This window comes from Leuciscus leuciscus (assembly GCF_965113295.1).
Source record: "Leuciscus leuciscus genome assembly, chromosome: 25".
Lineage (NCBI taxonomy): Eukaryota > Metazoa > Chordata > Actinopteri > Cypriniformes > Leuciscidae > Leuciscus > Leuciscus leuciscus.
The window spans coordinates 25,661,240-25,683,137 of NC_138724.1; the positions used below are offsets into that span (position 1 = coordinate 25,661,240).

Here is a 21,898-nt window from a genome sequence, read left to right on the forward strand (position 1 = left end):
CGCTCGCTCTGATTGGTTCTTTGGGAAACCGCGGTGACATGATTAGGCGTGTCATAATGCTTAACATGTTTTCATTCATCAAGGTTCTGATCTATGATGACATCCAGTGTTGCATCACTGTAGATATTGATAATCTAATCTTGTTTGGCAGTTCACAAGTTACTTTGTAAATTATAGTACATGAGCTTGTAACCAATTTGGAATTTGACTATACATACACTACTGTTCATTTTGAGTCTTTATGCTAACCAAGACTGCACGTATTTGATCACAAATACAGTAAAAACTGTAATATTCAGTTTTCAAAATATTCAAAGAATTAGAAAGTTCAAAAGAACAGCATTTATTTAAGATCTTTTGTACATTATGTTTTTACTGCCACTTTTGATCAATTTAATACATACTAAATAAAAGTATTAATTAATTTCTTTAAATAAAGTTAAATAAAATATTACCTCCAAAACTTAAAAGCAACAAAACCTTAATTTTGATGTAACGCAGGGCTCAACGCTCTTTTTTTCTACTGGCCCGGTCAGGGTAGTGGGTCAAATTTTTACTTGCCCTGCCAAAATTTTCACTGGCCCCACCACAAAAAAGTAATAAATAAATTAAATAATTGTTATTACTTATATTATATATTGTTTTCGTTGTTTTTGACCCATAACCTTAATAAATAAGGTTGTGACACCTGTCACGAATCACGATCACTGTCAATGTCATCGTCATCGTCACTGTCATCTGTTAGTCTCCGTTTGCACTACAGTTCCCAGCATCCTCCTTGTCCCACACCTGCAAGTCTTTCATCATTACCCACACCTGCAAGTCTTTCATCATTACCCGCACCTGCCAGTCGTCATCGTCACTGTCTTCAGCTGTTGTCCCGTTATCTTCTGTGTATTTAGTTCCTGCTTGTTTTCAGTTCATTGTTGGTGATTGTTTGTGTTAAATCACACTGTTTCGCACCTAGTTTACTATAGTTGTTAGAAATAAAGCTTCTTGTTATTTTGTTACCCGTTGCCTCCATCGTCCTCATTAAAGTCCCAGCGTGACACCAAAACTACTTGCCTAACTAATATAAATTTCAAATATTATTAAAAACAAGTAAACTGTCAGTAATAAAATATGAAACAAATAATCAAATTACATGCAATAGCACAAATACAATAGAACAAATAATCAAATACAATAAACACTGCTTTTCGTGTTTTTCAGGTAAGTCTACTAGTAATTTTAAGGTAGAGGAAATTAATAATCAAATGTAAAATAGCACTGCATAGTCTTCACTATATAAACTAAATATAGGATAAATTCTTATTAAAGTTACAAAAGTTATTTAGTCAAGGGCAGTGAGTGATTTATTCTTATTTATTCTCATTAGGCTACTGTCACTTTAAGAGCTGCACGGATCCAATATATTGTTACACTTAAGATAATAGATTATGCTTAGTTGGAAACTCCAGGAGACCAGCTTTTTTTGATGTAATTTTGTGCGAATATGTCCGTTCAAGCGCAAGAAGACGTGAAAGAGAGCTCAATTCAGCATTCTGTCTGAGAAGCGGCTTTCTGGGCACTTCTCACACTATTGAATCGAGTTCTCTTTCACGTCTTCTTCTTGCACTTGAATGTTTAAATTGGCAAGGCTTAGAAACACATGCAAATGCACAATAAACTTTCGTGATGCAGCACTGGGCCGACTGAGCAACTGACAATTGCGCCAACTGTCCCGTACGATGTTTACGCTGGCCACGGGCCATCAGGCAGTCCTCATTTTTAAATATATCACTATGTTTATGAATATTATGATCATCAAGAATCATCATTATCACAGAACAAGCATAATTTATTAAAAACACATATAGTTCTCTTTGGATCTGAGCATAGTTGAGCCAAGACTGCGCATATAACTGGATTTGATAGATGTGTTCATTCATTTGGTTTGTGAGTAAATGTGTCTATATGTGTGAACAGATGTCCATCTGTTGATTTAAACCCAGCCAGTGTGATTAATGGTGAGAGAGAGAGAGAGAGAGAGAGAGAGAGAGAGAGAGAGAACGAGAACGAGAGACTCGTTCATCTCAGGTCTCCCAGAACTGATCTCTGGACACCCACGTGTAAATGAGTTTAAAACAGAGTGAAAGACAAAAAAGTCAAGCCAACGTCTCTACTTTATGACTTTTTTTCTAAAAGGAGATTGCTAACATTATGTGGTTGCTATAGTAACATGTATCTTTGGACAGAGGGGTCATGGCCTTATACTTCCTGCACACAGGATGTCAGACGGACTCATCTGTGTTGTTGGATTGACGAGTCGACTGATCCAGGATCAGATGTGGATCTTAAAGGGGTGGTTCATTATGATTTCACTTTGTAATAATTAGTGTGTAATGTTGCTGTTTGAGCATAAACAACATCTGCACAGTTGCAACGCTCAAAGTTCAAAGCAAAGGGAGATATTTGCTTTTAAAGATATCATTTTTTAAGGACTACAACAAACGGCTGGTAGGGACTACACCACATTCCTCCCGGGTTAGTGACATCACTAACCCCAGAATTTACATAAACCCCGCCCCCGGGAACGCGATTTATAGATTATCATGACAGAATATGCTAATCAATGACTAGAAGATTGTTAACTCCACATCAGCAATATAAATTCATCAACTAACCATTCAGAAATGTCCTGTTGCTTCTACATGTTGTCACTTCTTCTTGAGTCTCTCCATCATTGTCTGACTCCGGTCTGAACATAAAAGGCTAAAAGTTTTTGAAATGTTCAGTGTGTCTGTGTGAGGTAATCGGAGCTGCTAACACACAAACACACACACACACACAAGCTCTTGAAGCTCCGCCCTCTGTGACGGGAGCAGCAGCTCATTTGCATTTAAAGGGACAGACACAAAAACGGTGCGTTTTTGCTCACCCTCAAAAAGTGCCAATTTTAACATGCTATATAAAAATATCTGTGGGGTATTTTGAGCTAAAAGCTGTTCACATACACACTCTGGGGACATCAGAGACTTATTTTACATCTTGTGAAAAGAGCATTATACCATCCCTTTAATGTCACTGCAAAACTTTGGCCAATCAGAATGAGTTTGGCTCATCATGTGACTGATGTGTAGCTACTTAATTAAGTAATCTTCCCTGACCACTCTTGACTCATTTGTGGTATAAATAGAGTATCTCTTACATTTAGTTACATGCAGAGAGTGTTCAATATTTATATCTTTGCTCATTTGAGCTAATATTAATAGGTTTTCCCAGACGTCTGGTAGATTATCTGCTTTATTAATTATTGTGGCCCTGGGTTCATTTGGAGACACAGACATCAACTAATGAGAACATGAAGTCAGTTTAGATTAACAAATAATTAAATCCATCTTTAAAGACCCTTTGAAAAGGCATGTTTCCTTTTCTGTGTTGAAGTATTTTGTGAAACAGGGACATTTTGAAGGTGTGATCCCTTTTTTAGTTTAAGCCACAGCCTGGCAAAATCACACTTGATTGCTTGTACTATGGGTAAAAACAAGGAAGAATCTTTTAAAGTGAATAAATCTACACCTTTTCCTTTGTGAGTGGAAAATAAGCTATTTGTATTGGCACAAACAAAGTCACATCATCAAACCAGAATTTGCTGATTGCTAATGCTAGCAGACAGTACTTGTAAAGTAAAAGGATATTCGCATTGCCTGGTCTTTATGACTTATTCTAGCCGAAAAAGCACTGTTTTAACCTGAATTAAGCTAAAGAAGATAATTTTATTATACTTCACCCTGTCACATGAGATATGCTGACAAGGAAACTTTTATTTTGAAATATACACTGGAAACGCTTAAATTTGTTTTTAGCTTTCTAAATAAAGAAAAGTTTAAAAACAAACATGCATTACCATTGTTATATATATATTCAAAATTCAATTAAATAAAAAATTACATTAATTATTGCAAATGATAAACTTACAAATTATTTGGAGAGTTTTTAGGCTTTCCTTTTATAAAATGCTTTAAGGATTAAATTTAAATCTTTAAAATATTTTTTTAAATGACTAAAAATTCAGAGCAACCTGAAGGGAAATTACAGTAATTGCTTCTGCAAGAGGGTAAGAACAAAACAATACATACCCATAATGCTTTGCTACATGAACAACCAATCAAAACTGTTCTACGCTGGGGTGCTACAATACCACTTTATAAGATTTCATTGGCAAATTTCATATATACATAAGCTTGGAAAACTGTTATGGATATTTTAGTCTTTCTCCTCTCAATATAAAACTGTACTTGCGTGAGTAGAAAATGGCTGCCTGTGGGTGGAACCAAGATGGCCACCGAGTGAACTTACTTGCTTGAAAGGATCTTTCTCAGAGGAAATTAGTCCTCAGAAGTTGCTCTTTCAAAGAAGATTTAATGGAGATCTAATTTATAATTGATTATCAATTTTTATCAGATGTTTCTCCTGTATTTCTTAGGAAGATAAAACCAGTCATAAACGAGGTATATGTTTGCATACAGCAAGGGTATAGTGATATAAAATAAATGTGGATGGTACAGCTCAGATCATTCGGATTTGAAATAAATTTAAAGGAAATTGTTTGGCTTCATTCTGAGATATCTGACTTTTGATGGCAGACTTTGGTAACTTTTGGTATTGCCATTAATGTTGAGGAGAAACAACAGAGATCTATTTGAGAAAGAAGAGCTATTTCATTCGTGACTACATATGGGTTATGAAAGTCACATCATGCTGTTGATGGTATTTTTGTGGGTGCGTTTGTCTATTCTGGTTCTCCTTTGATGGACGGTGTGATTTCATTTGCTCTGGTTCGTTCTTCTGAACTCGTGAACGTCCGCAGGGCTCTTAAAGAGTCTGAATGATTCTTGAGTTCCTCTTATAATGGACACCTTTCAGAGATTTTTAAATGATAGAGAACCAGAACAGTTGATAAAACCTCTGTCCTTTTTTGTTTTCCATCTTCAGACATGATGACCTGAAGGAGATGCTGGACAGTAATAAAGACTCCCTGAAGCTGGAGGCCATGAAACGCATCGTAGCGGTGAGAAAAACACGCACACTTACTGTTTTTTTTTTACTTGTTTTCCAATACAAATATCTAAACATTCTTAATCAAGATACATTTATTTGAGATATAAAATCTCAAATCTTTTTTTTTTTTATTAATCAAAATTAAGTGAGTTTTTGCTTAAAACAAGAAAAAATATCTCCCAATGGGGTGAGAAAAATAAATAGTTTTCCCTTTGAATTAGGTTTTATTTTTCCCACCCCCATTGGGAGATATTTTCCTCTAGTTTTAAAATCACTTAATTTTATGGAAGCTTGTTTCCACCACTGAATAATTTTTTTTCTTCTGAATAAAATAAGACACAATCTGACATTTTCTCTCAGAATTGAGTGATATAAAGTCGGAATTGTGAGTTATAAAATCCGAATTGCGAGATATAATTCTGAGAAGAAAGTCGGCCTTTTTTCCCCTCATCATTGGACTTAATAAATCACTTTTGCTACTTTATATCATGCAATTCTGAGAAAAGAAGTTGCAATTATCTTTTAAAATGTTTCATTCAGTGCCGGAAACTATAGCGTTCCAAATAAAGCAGAGCGCCGTATGCTGGGTAATGTGTCCCACAATGCAATTCTATAAATGTCATTGTCTCATGCACCAATGTTGTTTGATGCACAGCTGGACTGTGAAATTTGGCATAATTGGCAATAAAGTCCCAGCATCCCTTCCGAGACACCAGGTTTAGTTTTTTTTAGCTGTAATGATGAACAGAACAGAACCAGAAAACAGTCATATACATGGAAAACTAAGTCAGATAAAAAAATGTTTTTAACCCTGATTGTTTAGCGTTTCAGGAAGAGATATTTGGATTCATGTCGGTAGTTATATGACTGAGTAAATAGACAGAAGGCTGTAATCGTGGGCTGTAAATGCCGCTGTCGCTGTGTGTTTGGTGAAGTCTTGACTCTCGCTGCTTTGTAACTGTTGCATCAGGTCTGTCCCGCTTTGGAAACGGTACAGAAATGCGTAATGCGTTTAATATTCATGAGCGGTTTTAGTGTCTCTCTATTGTGTAGGATTAGATCAGGAATGAAATATTTATCACTCAGAGCTCGGAAGCCACGAACAGACACCTGATACTGTTTCCATTCACAGAGCACAGGTGGCAGCGGCAGCAGGTCGATGATTCCTTCAGGATCGCTCCGAACACAAATGATTCAAGTCAAATTTGAACCTTTTTTTTTTTTCTTTTTTTTTTACTGTGAATGATCCATCAGTAAATGTTATAAAAAATAAACCATTTGCAAACAAATGCAACCAGTATCATCATAGAAACAAAATTGCCCTCTTTCTCATAAATGGTGCTTGGAAGTCTGATTCATTGTAGTTAACTGGTGTTTTATTATACGTTCTGTATTGTAGTGTAATGCTATCCTGTTTCTGATCTGATCTGGTCGCATAAATAAATTAGATTAGATGAAAGTAATATGTTTATAAAATATAAATTTATTTTTATATTATTTATATAAGAATTATATATGATTTTCTTTTTCATTAGGAGACTTTTTCACATACACTACGGTTCAAAAGTTTGGGTTTAGTAAGCCTTTCTTTAAAGGAATTAATAGTTATTTAGCAAGGACGCATTAAATTGATCAAGACATTTATAATGTAACACAATATATTTCTATTTCAGATTAATTCTGTACTTTTGAACTTTCTCTTCACCAAAGAATCCTGAAAAAAAATCCTGAAAAAATATAAAGAAGCACAACATTTATCAACATTGATAATAATAAGAAAAGTTTCTTGAGGAGCAAAATAGCATATTAGAATGATATCTATCTATCTATCTATCTATCTATCTATCTATCTATCTATCTATCTATCTATCTATCTATCTATCTATCTATCTATCTATCTATCTATCTATCTATCTATCTATCTATCTATCTGTCTGTCTGTCTGTCTGTCTGTCTGTCTGTCTGTCTAGCCTATCTAATCTGTCTGTCTATCTATCTATCTATCTATCTATTTATCTATCTATCTATCTATCTATCTATCTATCTATCTATCTATCTATCTATCTATCTATCTATCTATCTATCTATCTATCTATCTATCTATCTATCTATCTATCTATCTATCTGTCTGTCTGTCTCTCTGTCTGTCTAGCCTATCTAACCTATCTAACCTGTCTATCTATCTATCTATCTATCTATCTATCTATCTATCTATCTATCTATCTATCTATCTATCTATCTATCTATCTATCTATCTATCTATCTATCTATCTATCTATCTGTCTATCTATCTATCTGTCTGTCTGTCTGTCTGTCTGTCTAGCCTATCTAACCTATCTAACCTGTCTATCTATCCATCTATCTATCTATCTATCTATCTATCTATCTATCTATCTATCTATCTATCTATCTATCTATCTATCTGTCTGTCTGTCTGTCTGTCTGTCTAGCCTATCTAACCTATCTATCTATCTATCTATCTATCTATCTATCTGTCTGTCTGTCTGTCTGTCTAGCCTATCTAACCTATCTATCTATCTATCTATCTATCTGTCTATCTGTCTGTCTGTCTGTCTGTCTGTCTGTCTGTCTGTCTAGCCTATCTAACCTATCTATCTATCTAGTATGTATGTATATATATATATATATATATATATATATATATATATATAGTTTGTTATTTCTTTAAAAAAAAATTTGTTTAAAAGTTTAAATTGTGGCTTAAAGGGAATGTGCTTAATATTCTTTCATCATTTGTTATATAGACAGAATTATTTTTAGGTGAACTGTCCCTTTAAGTGTCCAAAGGTTTTCTCTTCCCTGCCATTAATTGATCAATTAAATTGACAGTAAAGACATTTATAATGAATTGATGGTGAACTGTCCCTCTAAGTGTCCAAATTTATTATTATTTTAGGTCACAGTATAAGTGAATCAAACCATTTCCACATCTAAATATCTCCCCGTTTGTGTGTGCCGTCCCACAGATGATCGCCCGGGGGAAGAACGCGTCCGACCTCTTCCCTGCAGTGGTGAAGAACGTGGCCTGTAAGAACATCGAGGTGAGTGAGACGGGAAGCGACTCAGTGCTTAAATGAAGTCAGCTTTTCTGGGTGTTATTAAACCTTAATCTTGTGTTAATATGCGATGACAACGTGGTTCTGCTCATGAGTCACTCTGAGCTCAAGTGCTGAGTCACAAAAGCACATGAAACGCCACATCAGAGCTCTCTTCACCAGTATATGTGTGTGTTTTCTCTCTCAGGTGAAGAAGCTGGTGTATGTGTATCTCGTGCGCTACGCTGAAGAACAGCAGGATCTCGCTCTGTTGTCCATTTCCACCTTCCAGAGAGGACTGAAGGTCCTAAAACACACACAAAAACATTATTCAGGGTTTAAAACGTACAAAACCCAATGATCTTCTCTGATCTCTTTCATAATATCAAGAACATAATAAAAGTCTGTACTGCATATTTGCTATTAAAAGTGCATACTTGTTCTTTTGAGTATGTATTAAAACTATATATTAGTTAATGCTGTTGTTTATCACCGTGTTTTCAATTCAGTTATGTAAAAATATGAAAGAAGTACATTTTAAATTCTATTAATATATAAATGTAAATATTTGATATTATTATCGTTTTTTTAAATAGTTTATTGCAAAATAAACCCGAGATCAAGTTTGTACCAGTGTTATTTTAGTATTATTTATTTACTATTATAGTTTTTGCTAATATTTTGAATGAGCTTTTATGTTTATATTTTCAATTTTCATTTTAGTTAAATTTTTTGTAATTTTTTAAATTTTTATCCGATCTACTATTTAGATTTCATTTGTTTTTACTTATTTTTTATTTACGTCCAGTTAATTAAGTGCTTCAACTTCAACTGCCAAGGCAACATTTCTTACTTTCTAGGAGTTTTGCATATAATATTTCTATTTTATTTTATTTTATTTCAGATTTATTTCAATTAACAAGCATGCTACACACTCATGTATTGAGTATGTAGTAGTATTACATCATAAAGTAGTTTTGATACAACAGACCCTACATGCTGTTTGCATCTAACTAAATTCATATATATATATGCAAATGCAAATAGTGATGCAGCTAAACGCTTACTAAACATGCAACATATTGCGAAAGTGTGTTATATGGGAACAAAAATGCCCTCTGGTGTTCAGATAAAGGAAATACCTGTCACATCTTTTAATTCTGGTGTGTGAAGTCACATTATTGAAGCATTAGTTCTCAATAAATGACATTATTTTCATTGTAACCCCTGATCCAGGACCCCAACCAGCTGATCCGTGCGAGCGCTTTGCGTGTGCTGTCCAGCATCAGAGTGACCATCATCGTGCCCATCATGATGTTAGCCATCAAAGAGGCGGCGTCTGACATGTCTCCATACGTCCGCAAGACCGCAGCTCATGCCATACCTAAACTACACAGGTACAAGAAAACAAGCGTCGTGTCTTAACAACACAAATTCCCCTGCAAATCAGCGTTAGAAATAATTAACTCCTTTCAATTCAATTACACTGCCTTTCAAAAGCTTGGGGTCGGTACAGTTTTACATATTTTTGAAACAAGTCTCTCCTGCTCACCAAGGCTGCATTTATTTGATTACAAATACAGTAATAATAACAGTTAAAATGTGAATAATTTTTACAGATTAAAATGACTTTTCTATTTGAATATAATATATGTAAAATCTAATTTATTTCTGTGATCAAAGCTGCATTTTCAGCATCATTACTAATCATTTTAATCATTCTAATATGCTGATTTGCTGCTCAAGAAACATTTCTTATTATTATCAATGTTGAATACTGTTGCACTGCTTCACGTTTTTATGAAAAGCATGATACATTTTTTCCAAAATTGTTTGATGAAAATAATTTTGAAAATTACTTTTAGTTCATTTTGATCGGATTTAATGCTGAGTAAAAGTATTAATTTCTTCTTTTTTTATGTCTCCCTTATAAAATCATTTATTATATAAAATGCATTTTTATATATTATACATATAAATATATATATATATATATATATGTATAACCTTATTATATTCTATCATTCTATTACATTTATTATATTATTATATTTATTTATTTATATTATAGGTTTATAGGTTTGTTTATTAATCTTGACTGCAGTTAAGCATGTAAAACATAATGTATAATCAGTTTCGACAGTGTGATCAAGAGCCTTTAATATCCCACTAGCAAATAAATAAATAAATGAACATTAAATATTTATTTGGATTGAAATAATTTTCTTTACAAAGCTGGAATGATATAAGAAAACTATTTGACCACACAAATGCAACTGACCAATCACAATCAAGAGCTGTATCTATTAAGTTGTCTGGTGTTGTAGCTAAATATGTTAGCTTGTAGTTTTGACTACTTTAAATGTTCAGTATTCAATAAAAGTAAAAGTAATTCACGCAGCTGATGGTCATTTTCTCTCTCCTTCATTCAGTCTAGACCCAGAACAGAAGGATCAGCTTATTGAAGTCATCGAGAAGCTGCTGGCTGATAAGACCACAGTGAGTGACAGAATCAGTTCAGGACAGCCCTGACATATAATCATCACTTCTAATGTGATGTGTGATGTGTGTGTGTGTGTGTAGCTGGTAGCGGGCAGTGTGGTGATGGCGTTTGAGGAAGTGTGTCCGGACCGCATCGATCTGATCCATAAGAACTACCGTAAGCTGTGTAACCTGTTGATTGACGTGGAGGAGTGGGGTCAGGTGGTCATCATCAACATGCTCACGCGCTACGCCAGGACGCAGTTCCTCAACCCCAACGTCAACGTGAGTATCACGTATCTGTGTGTGTGTGTATCTGAGGAGGACTTACACACTTCTTTCCCTGGACAATGTCTCTTTTCTTCTTCAAACCACACATACTGTAATAAAAACATGACAAAGTAGATTATACATAGGACCTGCACATGCACAAGAGAGAAAAAGGACAGCAAGATATAGAGATATAGTAATGTGTATAGATACAGTGATAGATTAATGTAATGTAATATCATTTTGTGGTACATTTTTCTGGTAATGTACCAGATATCAAGACAATTTAAGATAATAATAATCCACTTGTAATTACATGTCAACACGTGTATATGCACAGGAGTCTTTGTTAGAGGAGAGTGGCGAGAGGGCGTTCTACGCCTCTGATGATGATGACGAAGATGAAGATAAGAAAGCCGAGGCGGCCGCTCTGCCGAAGAGGAAGCCGTACGTGATGGACCCCGATCACAGACTCTTACTGAGGAACACCAAACCTCTGCTGCAGAGCCGCAATGCTGCCGTGAGTCACACACACTTCTCCTCAATCAATTATTTTTAGAAAACAGAATTATTCATTTAATGAATGTCTAACATTAAACATTTTATTTAGGCAAAAAAATTCTAATTTAACCCTCTGGTGCTGCTCGCGTGGCGGTCAAAAATGACAGAATTTTTATTTAAATGAAATGAATGTACTTTATTTGGTATATTTTATGGGGATTTGATGGTACTAAATTATATTTATGGAATAGTTATGATCCATTTATTACCTGTTTATCACTTTTTGAGCATAGACCTGCTGAGGTGAAAAAAGCCTTTAAAAAAAATGAAACTAAAAAAAGTTTAGAATGAAAATATATATTTTCCGAAGCATGCTTTACTCTAAAACTGTAAGAAAATCAAAAGCCATAAATCTAAACAAGTTGTGCTTCAAATTTGAGGTTGACGTCTCATAAAATGTAGCCTGGTTAAAACCAGACCCTTCTCAGTTGAAACTGAGTGTAGGGACTGGCGAAGCTATGTAGACAAATCATTTCCAAAGGGGCGTCAGCGTCACCAACCTACGTAGCTCAAATTCCTCTGGGCGCAATTGGATAGTCATAAAACCAATCAGATCGATGAAGGAGATGACGTATGCTTCGAGTGTTGTTCTTTGCTCCGGTTTTAACGAAAACGGTAAGTTTAAATCGCTCAAAACAGACGCGATAACTGATTCGTTTATTTACTGTCTATGATTCGAACGAGTGATGTTCCACGGCGGCATCCATCTTTGTAATGAAATCTCCTTCAGCGTCGCTGCGCTGTCGTCATCATGTAAATCCCTCCCCAAACGTTTCTGATTGGTGCCGCGATTTCGGCGGCACAGAAATGAGTTTGAATGGGCTCTTCTCCAGACTATCCTGGAGAGAGAATTAAAAATTCGCCAGAAGTAGTCTGGGTTTTCCCAGGCTACATAAAATGAGCTTTTCAGTAAGATTTGGTTTGGGCGCAGTACCAAATGCTTCCACTAGATAAAATTCGTCTACCATTCATTTCCAATGCCGTCAAAACTTCAAAAAGTTCAAATTTCATTTACAATTCTGTGTTCTGTTTTCCACCTCAATTTAAATGTTTCAAAATTCTAAATCTGACACTTAAAGTCTTTTTTTTTAATATCCCCCCACATTTTTTACTTGTAAAAAATAATAATAATAGTATTAGTTGAGAATTGGCACTGAACTAAAATACATTTGCATGACTCCAACACTAATTAAAACATTAACATTTTTATCCAAAGCAACTTTGGATAACATTTTTAATGTTTTAATTAGTGTTGGAGTCATGCAAATGTATTTTAGTTCAGTGCCAATTCTCAACTATTATTATTATCCTGTTAGTTTTGATTATTAATAAGTTTGTTTTTTATTTTATTTTAATTCGTTTCTAAATTATTAAAATGGTTTTTTAGTTTAGGGTCAGTTTTTCTCAACTATTAGGTTAGTTTTTAATATTTTTTAAACACTTGTTCACATAAAGTAGCATCAGTTTTTAACGTTTCTTACAGTCTCCTCAATTTGACTAAGTGAAGATGAAGCTGAGACCTTTTCACACATGACCTCTAAACGGATAAATGATGTTCATTACGCCGTTACCATAATAAATCTCTCTCTCTCTCTCTCTCTCTCTCTCTCTCTCTCTTTCTCTTTCTCTCTCTCTCTCTCTCTCTCTCTCTCTCTCTCTCTCTCTAGGTGGTGATGGCAGTAGCTCAGCTGTACTTCCATTTGGCTCCTAAAGCAGAGGTGGGCGTCATTGCCAAAGCTTTGGTCAGGTTAATGCGCAGCCACAGGTGAGTAATCAATCACTTACTAATGAGACATAAACACACTCACACCAGCTCTGAGACGAACAGGCCCACGCTTCCCGTTTGACCATGTAAGGTACGGTCATCGGCTGATGACATCATTAGCGCAGGTAAACTGGCACTGGATGATGACACTGCAGAATTTGGCATTAGCTGCAGATAGAGAGACGCTCAGACAGTGAACATCATGCATCACTCCAATTAGCCTCTTTTTGGAAATAAAATTGTCCCTCTCAAACACACATGAAGGTTTTTGAATGATATGTTGTTTGGTCACTGATGTCGCCGTGTGATTTGTGTCTCTGTAGTGAAGTGCAGTACGTCGTGCTTCAAAATGTCGCTACGATGTCCATCAAGAGACGGGTGAGTGATTCACATGACACTGTAAAGGACATGCATCACGTTGACTTTGTGGATCATCTTACAACACTTGATCTGAAGCTGGATGATTTACTCCACATTGTTCAATATATTGATGAACGTTGGTGCAAATCATATGAAAAGGCTTTAATATAGTTGAAATATTTAAAGTGAAGACCCTCATGTGGTGCTTTTTATACATTCAATGCTTTGTCCTTGAAAGATTTCATTTAAAGGTTTCTTTAAAGGCATAATAGAATATAAAAATTCTGCAAGCATTTAGATAAATGCTGTGGTGTTTGAATATGCTGTGTGTTTGTCTTTTAGGGAATGTTTGAGCCGTACCTGAAGAGTTTTTATATCCGCTCCACAGACCCCACGCAGATCAAGATTCTCAAGGTGAACGGACACACGCAGCTGAATCACATCTCACTTTGAAAAGCGTTCGTTTTAATAAAAAACTCTGTGCGGAGATATTATGTCATGAAATTGTTTCACTAAAGAGTGTATTTTGAGTGTTTTAAAGCTGGACTGATGATTTTATCTTCTCTTATTAACACAGCTGGAGGTTTTGACTAATTTGGCTAATGAGACGAACATCTCCACTATCCTGAGAGAATTTCAGGTATCTTTTTAAATGTTTTGTTCTCATGGTTTAATAAATAATGTAATGTAATGTAATGTAATGTAATGTAAGTCTACAAAAGTTTGGGATCGTTAAGATTTCTTTTTAAATGTTTAAATGTCTAATGCTCGCGCTCTGCATTTATTAGGTCAAACTTGCAGTAAAACATTAATATTGTGAAATATTATTGCAATTTAAAATAACTCTTTTCTATTTGAATATATTTTAAAATGTAATTAATTCCTGTGATTTAAAGCTGAATTTTCAGCATCATTACTCCAGTCTTCAGTGTCACATGATCCTTCAGAAATCATTCTAATATGTTGATTTGCTGCTCAAGAAACATTTCTGATTATTATCAGAGTTGAAAAGTTGTGCTGCTTCATATTTTTGTGGAAACTGTGATACAAGACATTTATTTGAAATGGAAATCTTTCATAACATTATGAATGTCTTTACTGTCACTTTTGATCAATTTAATGCATCCTTGCTGAATTTTTTTTTTTTGCTTCTTTAAAAATAATAATCTTACTGACCCCAAGCTTGAACAGTAGAGTATACTTTTTGAAACTAATATTAAATTTACCATATGAAATTCCTTAAAACTTAAATATGAATATCATACAATGTTTGCAGTTTAAAATAGATGCTTTTTAGAGACTACAGAACATGAAATATTTGCAGATAACTTGTAGATAACAGTATATTTCTCTCTATATATGAATAGGGATAATGATGTATTTCTCTTTTTGTGTTGTAGACGTATATTAAGAGCATGGATAAGGATTTCGTGGCGGCCAGCATTCAGGCCATTGGTCGCTGTGCTACAAACATTGGTGAGGTCAGAGACACCTGTCTGAACGGCCTCGTACAGCTGCTGTCCAACAGAGACGGTGAGAGTGTGTGTTCGCACACGACGCTAATGCAACCGAACTGTGTTTAATTCCCAGGCTATCATTAATTATCCATAAAGTGAGCGCCGTTCAAGCTGCCATCAAAAGTTGTCAGAAGAGGTTCTTATCAGCCTCTGACATACAAATGTTACAATAAATATGCTTGAAATTGGTCTCATCACATGCTGTAAAAAAACAGAGAGATGATAATGATAATGTTGAGTAATATTTAGTGTGTGTTTTGTATAACATTGGTGTTTGTGTGTTTTCAGAGCTGGTTGTGGCTGAATCGGTGGTGGTGATCAAAAAGCTTCTACAGATGCAGCCTGAACAGCACAGCGACATCATCAAACACATGGCCAAACTCATCGACAGCATCCAGGTAGCGTTCTGATCCGAACCGCCCACTTTCACGTTTCAGATGGTCTCCGTGGTCCTGATAATGTGCCTGTGGTTCAGGTGCCGATGGCCCGGGCGAGCATCCTGTGGCTGATCGGCGAGTACTGCGAGCACGTCCCCAAAATCTCCCCCGACGTCCTGAGAAAGATGGCCAAAACCTTCACCAACGAGGAGGACATCGTCAAGCTGCAGATTATCAATCTGGCTGCCAAACTGTATCTTACTAACTCAAAACAGGTGAGCGAAGAAACACTGTTTTAAAAATATTTTTTTTAATAACCTGAATTTTTATATATATTTTTTTATTTAAATTAGTAAATTTAGTATATATATACATTTGTTTTTATTACTTTTGAACATATTTAAAATAAATGTCCATTCAATAATTTTAGTGCTTCAGCTTAACCTTATTTCAGTCAGTTTTCAAGGAAATCTAGTTTTTTAATAAAATATTTAGATTTTATTTAATTGTAACTTTATTTCAATAAAAAAAATGTTTTTATTTAATTTAGTTTAATAACCCTGACTATATGCATGCTTGCTTATGCATACTGTTTACTGCTGTTTTTAACATGCTAGGATAAATAATGCATCACACATTAGCAGTAAGCAAGCTAACTTGCATTATGCAACACAACAAAACTCATAAATGAAAGTAAACAAGAAAATAAATTGGCAGTAACATTAATCGAACACATTAAAATTTGAAGTTTTCACATTAAAAATACATGAAAAGTCAGTTTAAGACATCCAGATAACCGATGTTTGGCAGTGTTTTCCAAAATGATGTTTGAAGATAGTTTTAGCTTTATGGAAACCCCTGAAACGATCTGAAATTATGTGGTGGTGCACAGGACAATATAGGGCTGAGTGAAACATGGAGACATGACTAAAATATGCATTTTATCTCAAATATTATGAATTATTTTTATTCTCTAAAGCATAGATAAGATATGGAGTCACACAACAATGCACAAAAAACTTGATTTTTTTCTTTGTATCTCATGGTAAAGTGTTAGAAAGCAAAATAAATGTTTGTTTTTTCAGTGTTCCAGGTAGTTTTTTTAATGAATGTTCTAAATTATACATTTTAAATGTACAGTTAATGTGCAGGACACTTGCTTAAAGGCATTTAGTTCAATGCATCATCAATCCTTCATAAAAAACTATTTTTCTCTTACCCTGATTCTCTATGGTAAATGTTTATATTTTAGTGCGGGCGGGATGGTTTCCACTGGAAATTGGCTTTGGCAATTGTCTGAAATAAAATAAGTAATTAATATTTTATTTTATTTCAGTTAATGTGTTTTATTTCAAGAAACGGAAATGTGTATTTATGGTTTCAGTAGACTATAATAACCCTGCATCAGAGCATCAGTCTGGATGAAAGCTGGAGAGACACAACAGGAGTCATTGTTTAATCAAGCGAGACACTTTCTGTCTGCATGTCATATCATTTAGACACACACATGTAACATTGCCTGTCAGGCATGAAACTCTTGAGACTAAATACATTTTCCTTTGCTTTTCCGTCTTTCAGACTAAACTGTTGACGCAGTATGTACTGAACCTGGCGAAATATGATCAAAACTATGACATCAGAGATCGTGCCCGCTTCATCCGCCAACTAATTGTTCCCACCGATAAGAGCGGCGCTCTCAGCAAATACGCCAAGAAGCTTTTCCTTGCGCTCAAGCCCGCCCCCGTCCTGGAGTCTCCATTTAAAGGTATGGCCTAACCCATGTTTCATTCTTCAGAATCAAGTTTGTCTCAGATGTTTCTCCTAAAATGACTACATAAAGAGTTGAAAGAGGTAGATATTTGAGTTCATTTTAAGATTTGAAGGTAATCTCATCCCAGTTTGAGGCCCTCAGAAGAAACATCTGAGGAGCAGGAGACAATTGAGACATTAAAGAGATCTCATTTGTGATTTGTGCAGACAGAGATCACTTCCAGCTGGGATCACTGTCTCATCTGCTGAACGCCAAAGCCGGCGGATACCAGGAGCTGCCCGACTGGCCCGAATCGGCGCCTGACCCGTCCGTGCGCAACGTGGAGGTGAAGGATTCTGTGTGTGCAAGGAGAACAGTTCTGACAGAGGCAGGGCCAGAGGGCGCAGGGGTGCTTCTCCTACAGACCACCAGAGGGAGCTCCAACATGCAAGACCTCCCAAAGAAACACCCCAAAGCGCTAACAAAAAAAACATGCTACTCTCAATCACTTTTATATCGCTCACTCTCCTCGCTCATTAGCATAACTCCACCCTCATATCGCATTAATCACACACTCTGCATTTCAATTGGGTGGGAGCTACTCATCCTGCAGCCCTATTGGTTGATGTGTCAATAATCATTATCGAAAAAGTCGGGTTCCGGAATTAAAAATCCCATTCATTTTCGCCATAATGGAATTGATTTTTAATCATAACTGTGGACTATGAGGTTATTAATTGATGGTATATTCTTTTGATGAAACATTTTTTTTTTTAAATAACCACGTTCAATTCCTGATGAGAAACTACATTACCCATGATTCTGCAGAGAAATCTCTGCCAATCAGAGAATCGCAACAAACACAGTCTTGTACCTTTGCCTTTTTGTCCAATTTTCAAATACTTTTTTGCTTCAATTCAAAGTTGGTAATTTTCTCTATGAGAAAAATGAATGGGACAAAAACTTCCGGAACCAACGCCACCGAAAAAGTCACTGTTGCACTCTATTAACAGCGTGTAAATCTTGATAGAGTTTAACTTGAACATTCCCTCGAGCAGAAACGATTAAAAAACAAAATCCTAGAATTCTTTGTCCGAATGCTTTAAAAAGCTAGAATTGTGGTTCTAGAATTGTCCATTCAATCACTGAGAGTTCTAGAACAGACACACACCCACATGCCACTCCTTCCTGATTAATATTCCATGATCAAATCTGCATATGCATGAGGTCTGCACCACACACTGATCAGTCAGGGTCTTGTTTCCAGCTTCAGGTTTTTGTCAGCATAATCATCTTTGTTATTTCATAAATCTCGTCACTCACAGCAGATTTCTCATCTAATAGATGGGTGTGTTATTGGTTATATCCCCTCCGATGTTCATCCACATCTTCTTTTTGACAGTCTGTCTGTCTCTTTATGTTCCCGCCCACCATATTATGCAGCAGGAGGAGGTCATAGACAGCAGTGAGGGCCGAATCGGTCTCCTGGGAGACTGGAGAGAGGTGCTCACAAGAGTGCAGTGGCTTCTCTCTCTGTCCTCTTTGTAGTCGGGCCACCCAGCTCGACCTTACTGTACTAAAGTGTGTGTTCTTGCATCTCAGTCTGAAATCTGCTGACCTCACTTCCTGCCTTGCAAACCATCACATCACAAAACCTTCATATTAATGTTGCACTTCCATTACTGTGACACCAAATGCTCAGCAAAGCATTAAAACTTCATCTTAATACAGATTTGTTATTGACTTATTGAGTATATGATTAGAGACCTTCTGGAAACTCTAAATAAAGGGGTGAATTCACTAAACAGACACTTTTTCAACACAGATACCTGTGTGTTATTTACACATGAGCCTACAGAAATCTCGAAATTTTTGTGAGCATTTTACATGAAGGAGAAAAGCAATATAACGTTGACTTTCTGCATTTTAAAGGGCCGATTCAGGTGCCTGTACCGTCCCAACACAATCTCATGGCAATTCGTAACTATTTTAAATTTTGGCTTATTAGTGACTAATTTGTATGAATTCGTACATTTTAGTTTGTAGGTTTTCGTATGATCTGCTTACTCCCAGTGGCGGTTTAGAGGGTGTGGTTATGGGAGGACCTTCATAATTACTTTTTACGATTCATACGATTCACATACGTGAATTCATATGAAATCGTCACTTTGTAAAATAGTTACGTTTTCCTGTGAGACTGGGTTGACCGTCCCGGTAGAGTATGTCAGTTAGCGGTAATCTTCTGCATTTGTTACCACCTATAGCCTAGCACTTAGAAACAGTTCATAAGATTGTGAATTGTGCTGTGCAAATGGCTTTCAGCACTAAATTTGTGGGCGTGTTTACGTTGTTACCAAATTTGCATAGTAAATTGAATGCTAAAACAGTGCAGATGGATGTAAACAATGCTATTCATTCTTAGTGAATTCCCCCCTAAAGGCCCATTCTTACCAAGAACAATAACTATAACGTTAACTATATTAGTGTCCACACCAACTGACGATAATGTCCTGTTTATTATAAGCGCGCAATGCTTACGTCGTTTGCAGCCTTCGCGCTCTTTAGACTCGGGTGGATTCTGATTGGCTGTCAATGTTTTCATCGTTCATCAGCTGGAAAAAAAATAGTCCTGAAAGTGACTCCAACGATATCGTTCTTCTGTGTCGTTATTGTTTTACCTATGAAACTTTATAGTTGTAGTTATGGTCCTTGGTGTGAACGGCCCTTAACACTTTCAGTTGCTTTGACTGAAGCTGTTAGCGAAATACGGATGTGAAACACATCCAAATATACGTGCTAATCTGTTGACAAGTGCAACCTGAATCCTTGTGTGTACTTTTAAAATCTTTTTCTTTCTTTTCTGTTCTTTTCTGTTCTGTTCTTTTCTTTCCTCTTCTTCTGGCCATCTCACAGCATCATTCTTGCGTTTCTTTTTATTCTTTCCTGTTTGCCAGGTTATTAGGCTGCTCGAAAGAGTCACCACTTTAACCAGCGTGAGTCTGTCAGTCACCCTTAGCGTCAGACCCAAAGAGCTTTTGCCACCAGCCTAGCGTAGCGTCTGTACTGTGCTAGATCAGCCTTCCCCTTTCCTCAGCCCTTGCTCTATGATTAAAGACCAGAATCCTCAAAAAAACACCTCAGGAATGGCCTACAGCACTGATGCTAATCGTTAATTTATGCCCTAAACATCCGTTAAAGCATGCTAATGCTAGTTTAAAGTCAAATTAATTTTGGGTTAATCAGTGCTGGAGGTCTTTGGGTGTTTTTTTTAAGGATGTGATTTCTTTAATTATACGTGTTAGCGTACACAACAAGAATGAAAGTGGCCATGAATGCACAACCTTCCCTGTTGTAGACACCAAATGCTGAGCGGAGAGAGATGCAGGTCTCAAGAAACTTAATCATATTAATGTATGAGTGTAGACGAAGACATTTGATGCTTGTAAAGAGGCATTCATGGCCGTTATATGAACCTCTCTCTCTCTCTCTCTCTTTTTCTCTCTCTCTCTCTCTGGTTAGGTTCTCCAGGTTTAATTGAGCTGATTTTGATGGTGTTTTGCGATATCTTTTGCAGATTCCAGATTGGAGCAAATGCACAAGCCGGAAGGATCGTAAGGAGAAGAAAGTAGAGACACCATTCTACTCGGACTCTGACGGAGAATCCGGCCCGACCGAATCAGCAGATAGCGGTAACTGTGGCCAAAATATATCATAATATGGTCTTCATGCCAACAACTGGATTAATGGTCACTTAGCAATAACATATAAAACCGAAAACCAATAGATTTCAATAGAGCTTGATATTAGCATGTTGCTAAGCTAATGTAAAAAATAATAAAATAGTACACTATTTGGTGAAATAGAGCATTAGGCTCAACACTGATTTCTTTTTGACATTAGCATGTTGCCAAGCTAACGACTACTTATGTTAATAAGCACAAAAAAATGCAAATAAAACATTCTAGAGATGCACCGATACTAAATTTCTCTGCCGATACCGATAGCCGATTATTCAGATTGATATCAGCCGACACCAATAGTTAGATTTTTCTCAAGGAAAAAAAAATCTACTGGGAACTTTCTCATTTTATAATGTTAGAGGTTAAAATGAACAACAGAGCTATTATATTTAACTGGTATTTATTTTCAGATATAATAATTACACTCAAATAAATAACTTTGAAAAATAAAATAATGGTTTAAATACTGATTAAGCGATTGCAAGAGTTGTACTGTATCTTTCATCATAACTTCTGATGTTCATGCATGTTTTTACGTGCTGTAACTTATTTTAAAGTGGAAGAAAAGACTCGGCGCTACAGCGATCGCTCTCATCACATTTAAGAGCGTCAAAACGCCATTTTTTGTTTGATTTCGTGATAAAAAGGACAGAATTGGTTTTAAATCGCAAGTAACAAAGCACAAAGCTCTTTGCGATTTATTGGATGAGAGACATTACAAATAATGTTTGGTGTAGTGAAAAACTGCTGACCTGGCAACCCTGGCTTGAACTACGGGTGATTCATAGGGTCAAATAGTCTGCGTTAACGTCGCTATTTTTAGCATTATTGTCGAGTTAACTTGCCCCAATTCAACACGAGATTTTCTTCAGACACAGTATGGGTTGCAGTCTAAACACGTTTTTTCCTCACCTTTTGATTGACAGGATATAATCGGCCCTGGTGGCCGATGGTGAAAATAATTGCTTTTATCAGGCG

The 21,898-nt window shown here is 35.9% G+C and overlaps 1 protein-coding gene across 1 annotated transcript in view; it reads left to right on the top strand.

Moving 5' to 3' along the window:
* ap3b2 (adaptor related protein complex 3 subunit beta 2) overlaps positions 1-21,898 on the top strand; it is a 41,201-nt gene that overhangs the window by 12,206 nt on the left and 7,097 nt on the right. The window contains 17 exon segments of the mRNA XM_082160087.1: positions 4,978-5,053; positions 8,031-8,105; positions 8,308-8,403; positions 9,336-9,496; positions 10,532-10,598; positions 10,683-10,865; positions 11,191-11,370; positions 13,079-13,176; positions 13,500-13,554; positions 13,879-13,950; positions 14,114-14,176; positions 14,937-15,069; positions 15,342-15,451; positions 15,529-15,705; positions 17,009-17,195; positions 17,408-17,526; positions 20,755-20,869. Coding sequence (XP_082016213.1) covers positions 4,978-5,053; positions 8,031-8,105; positions 8,308-8,403; positions 9,336-9,496; positions 10,532-10,598; positions 10,683-10,865; positions 11,191-11,370; positions 13,079-13,176; positions 13,500-13,554; positions 13,879-13,950; positions 14,114-14,176; positions 14,937-15,069; positions 15,342-15,451; positions 15,529-15,705; positions 17,009-17,195; positions 17,408-17,526; positions 20,755-20,869 — 1,967 coding nt within the window.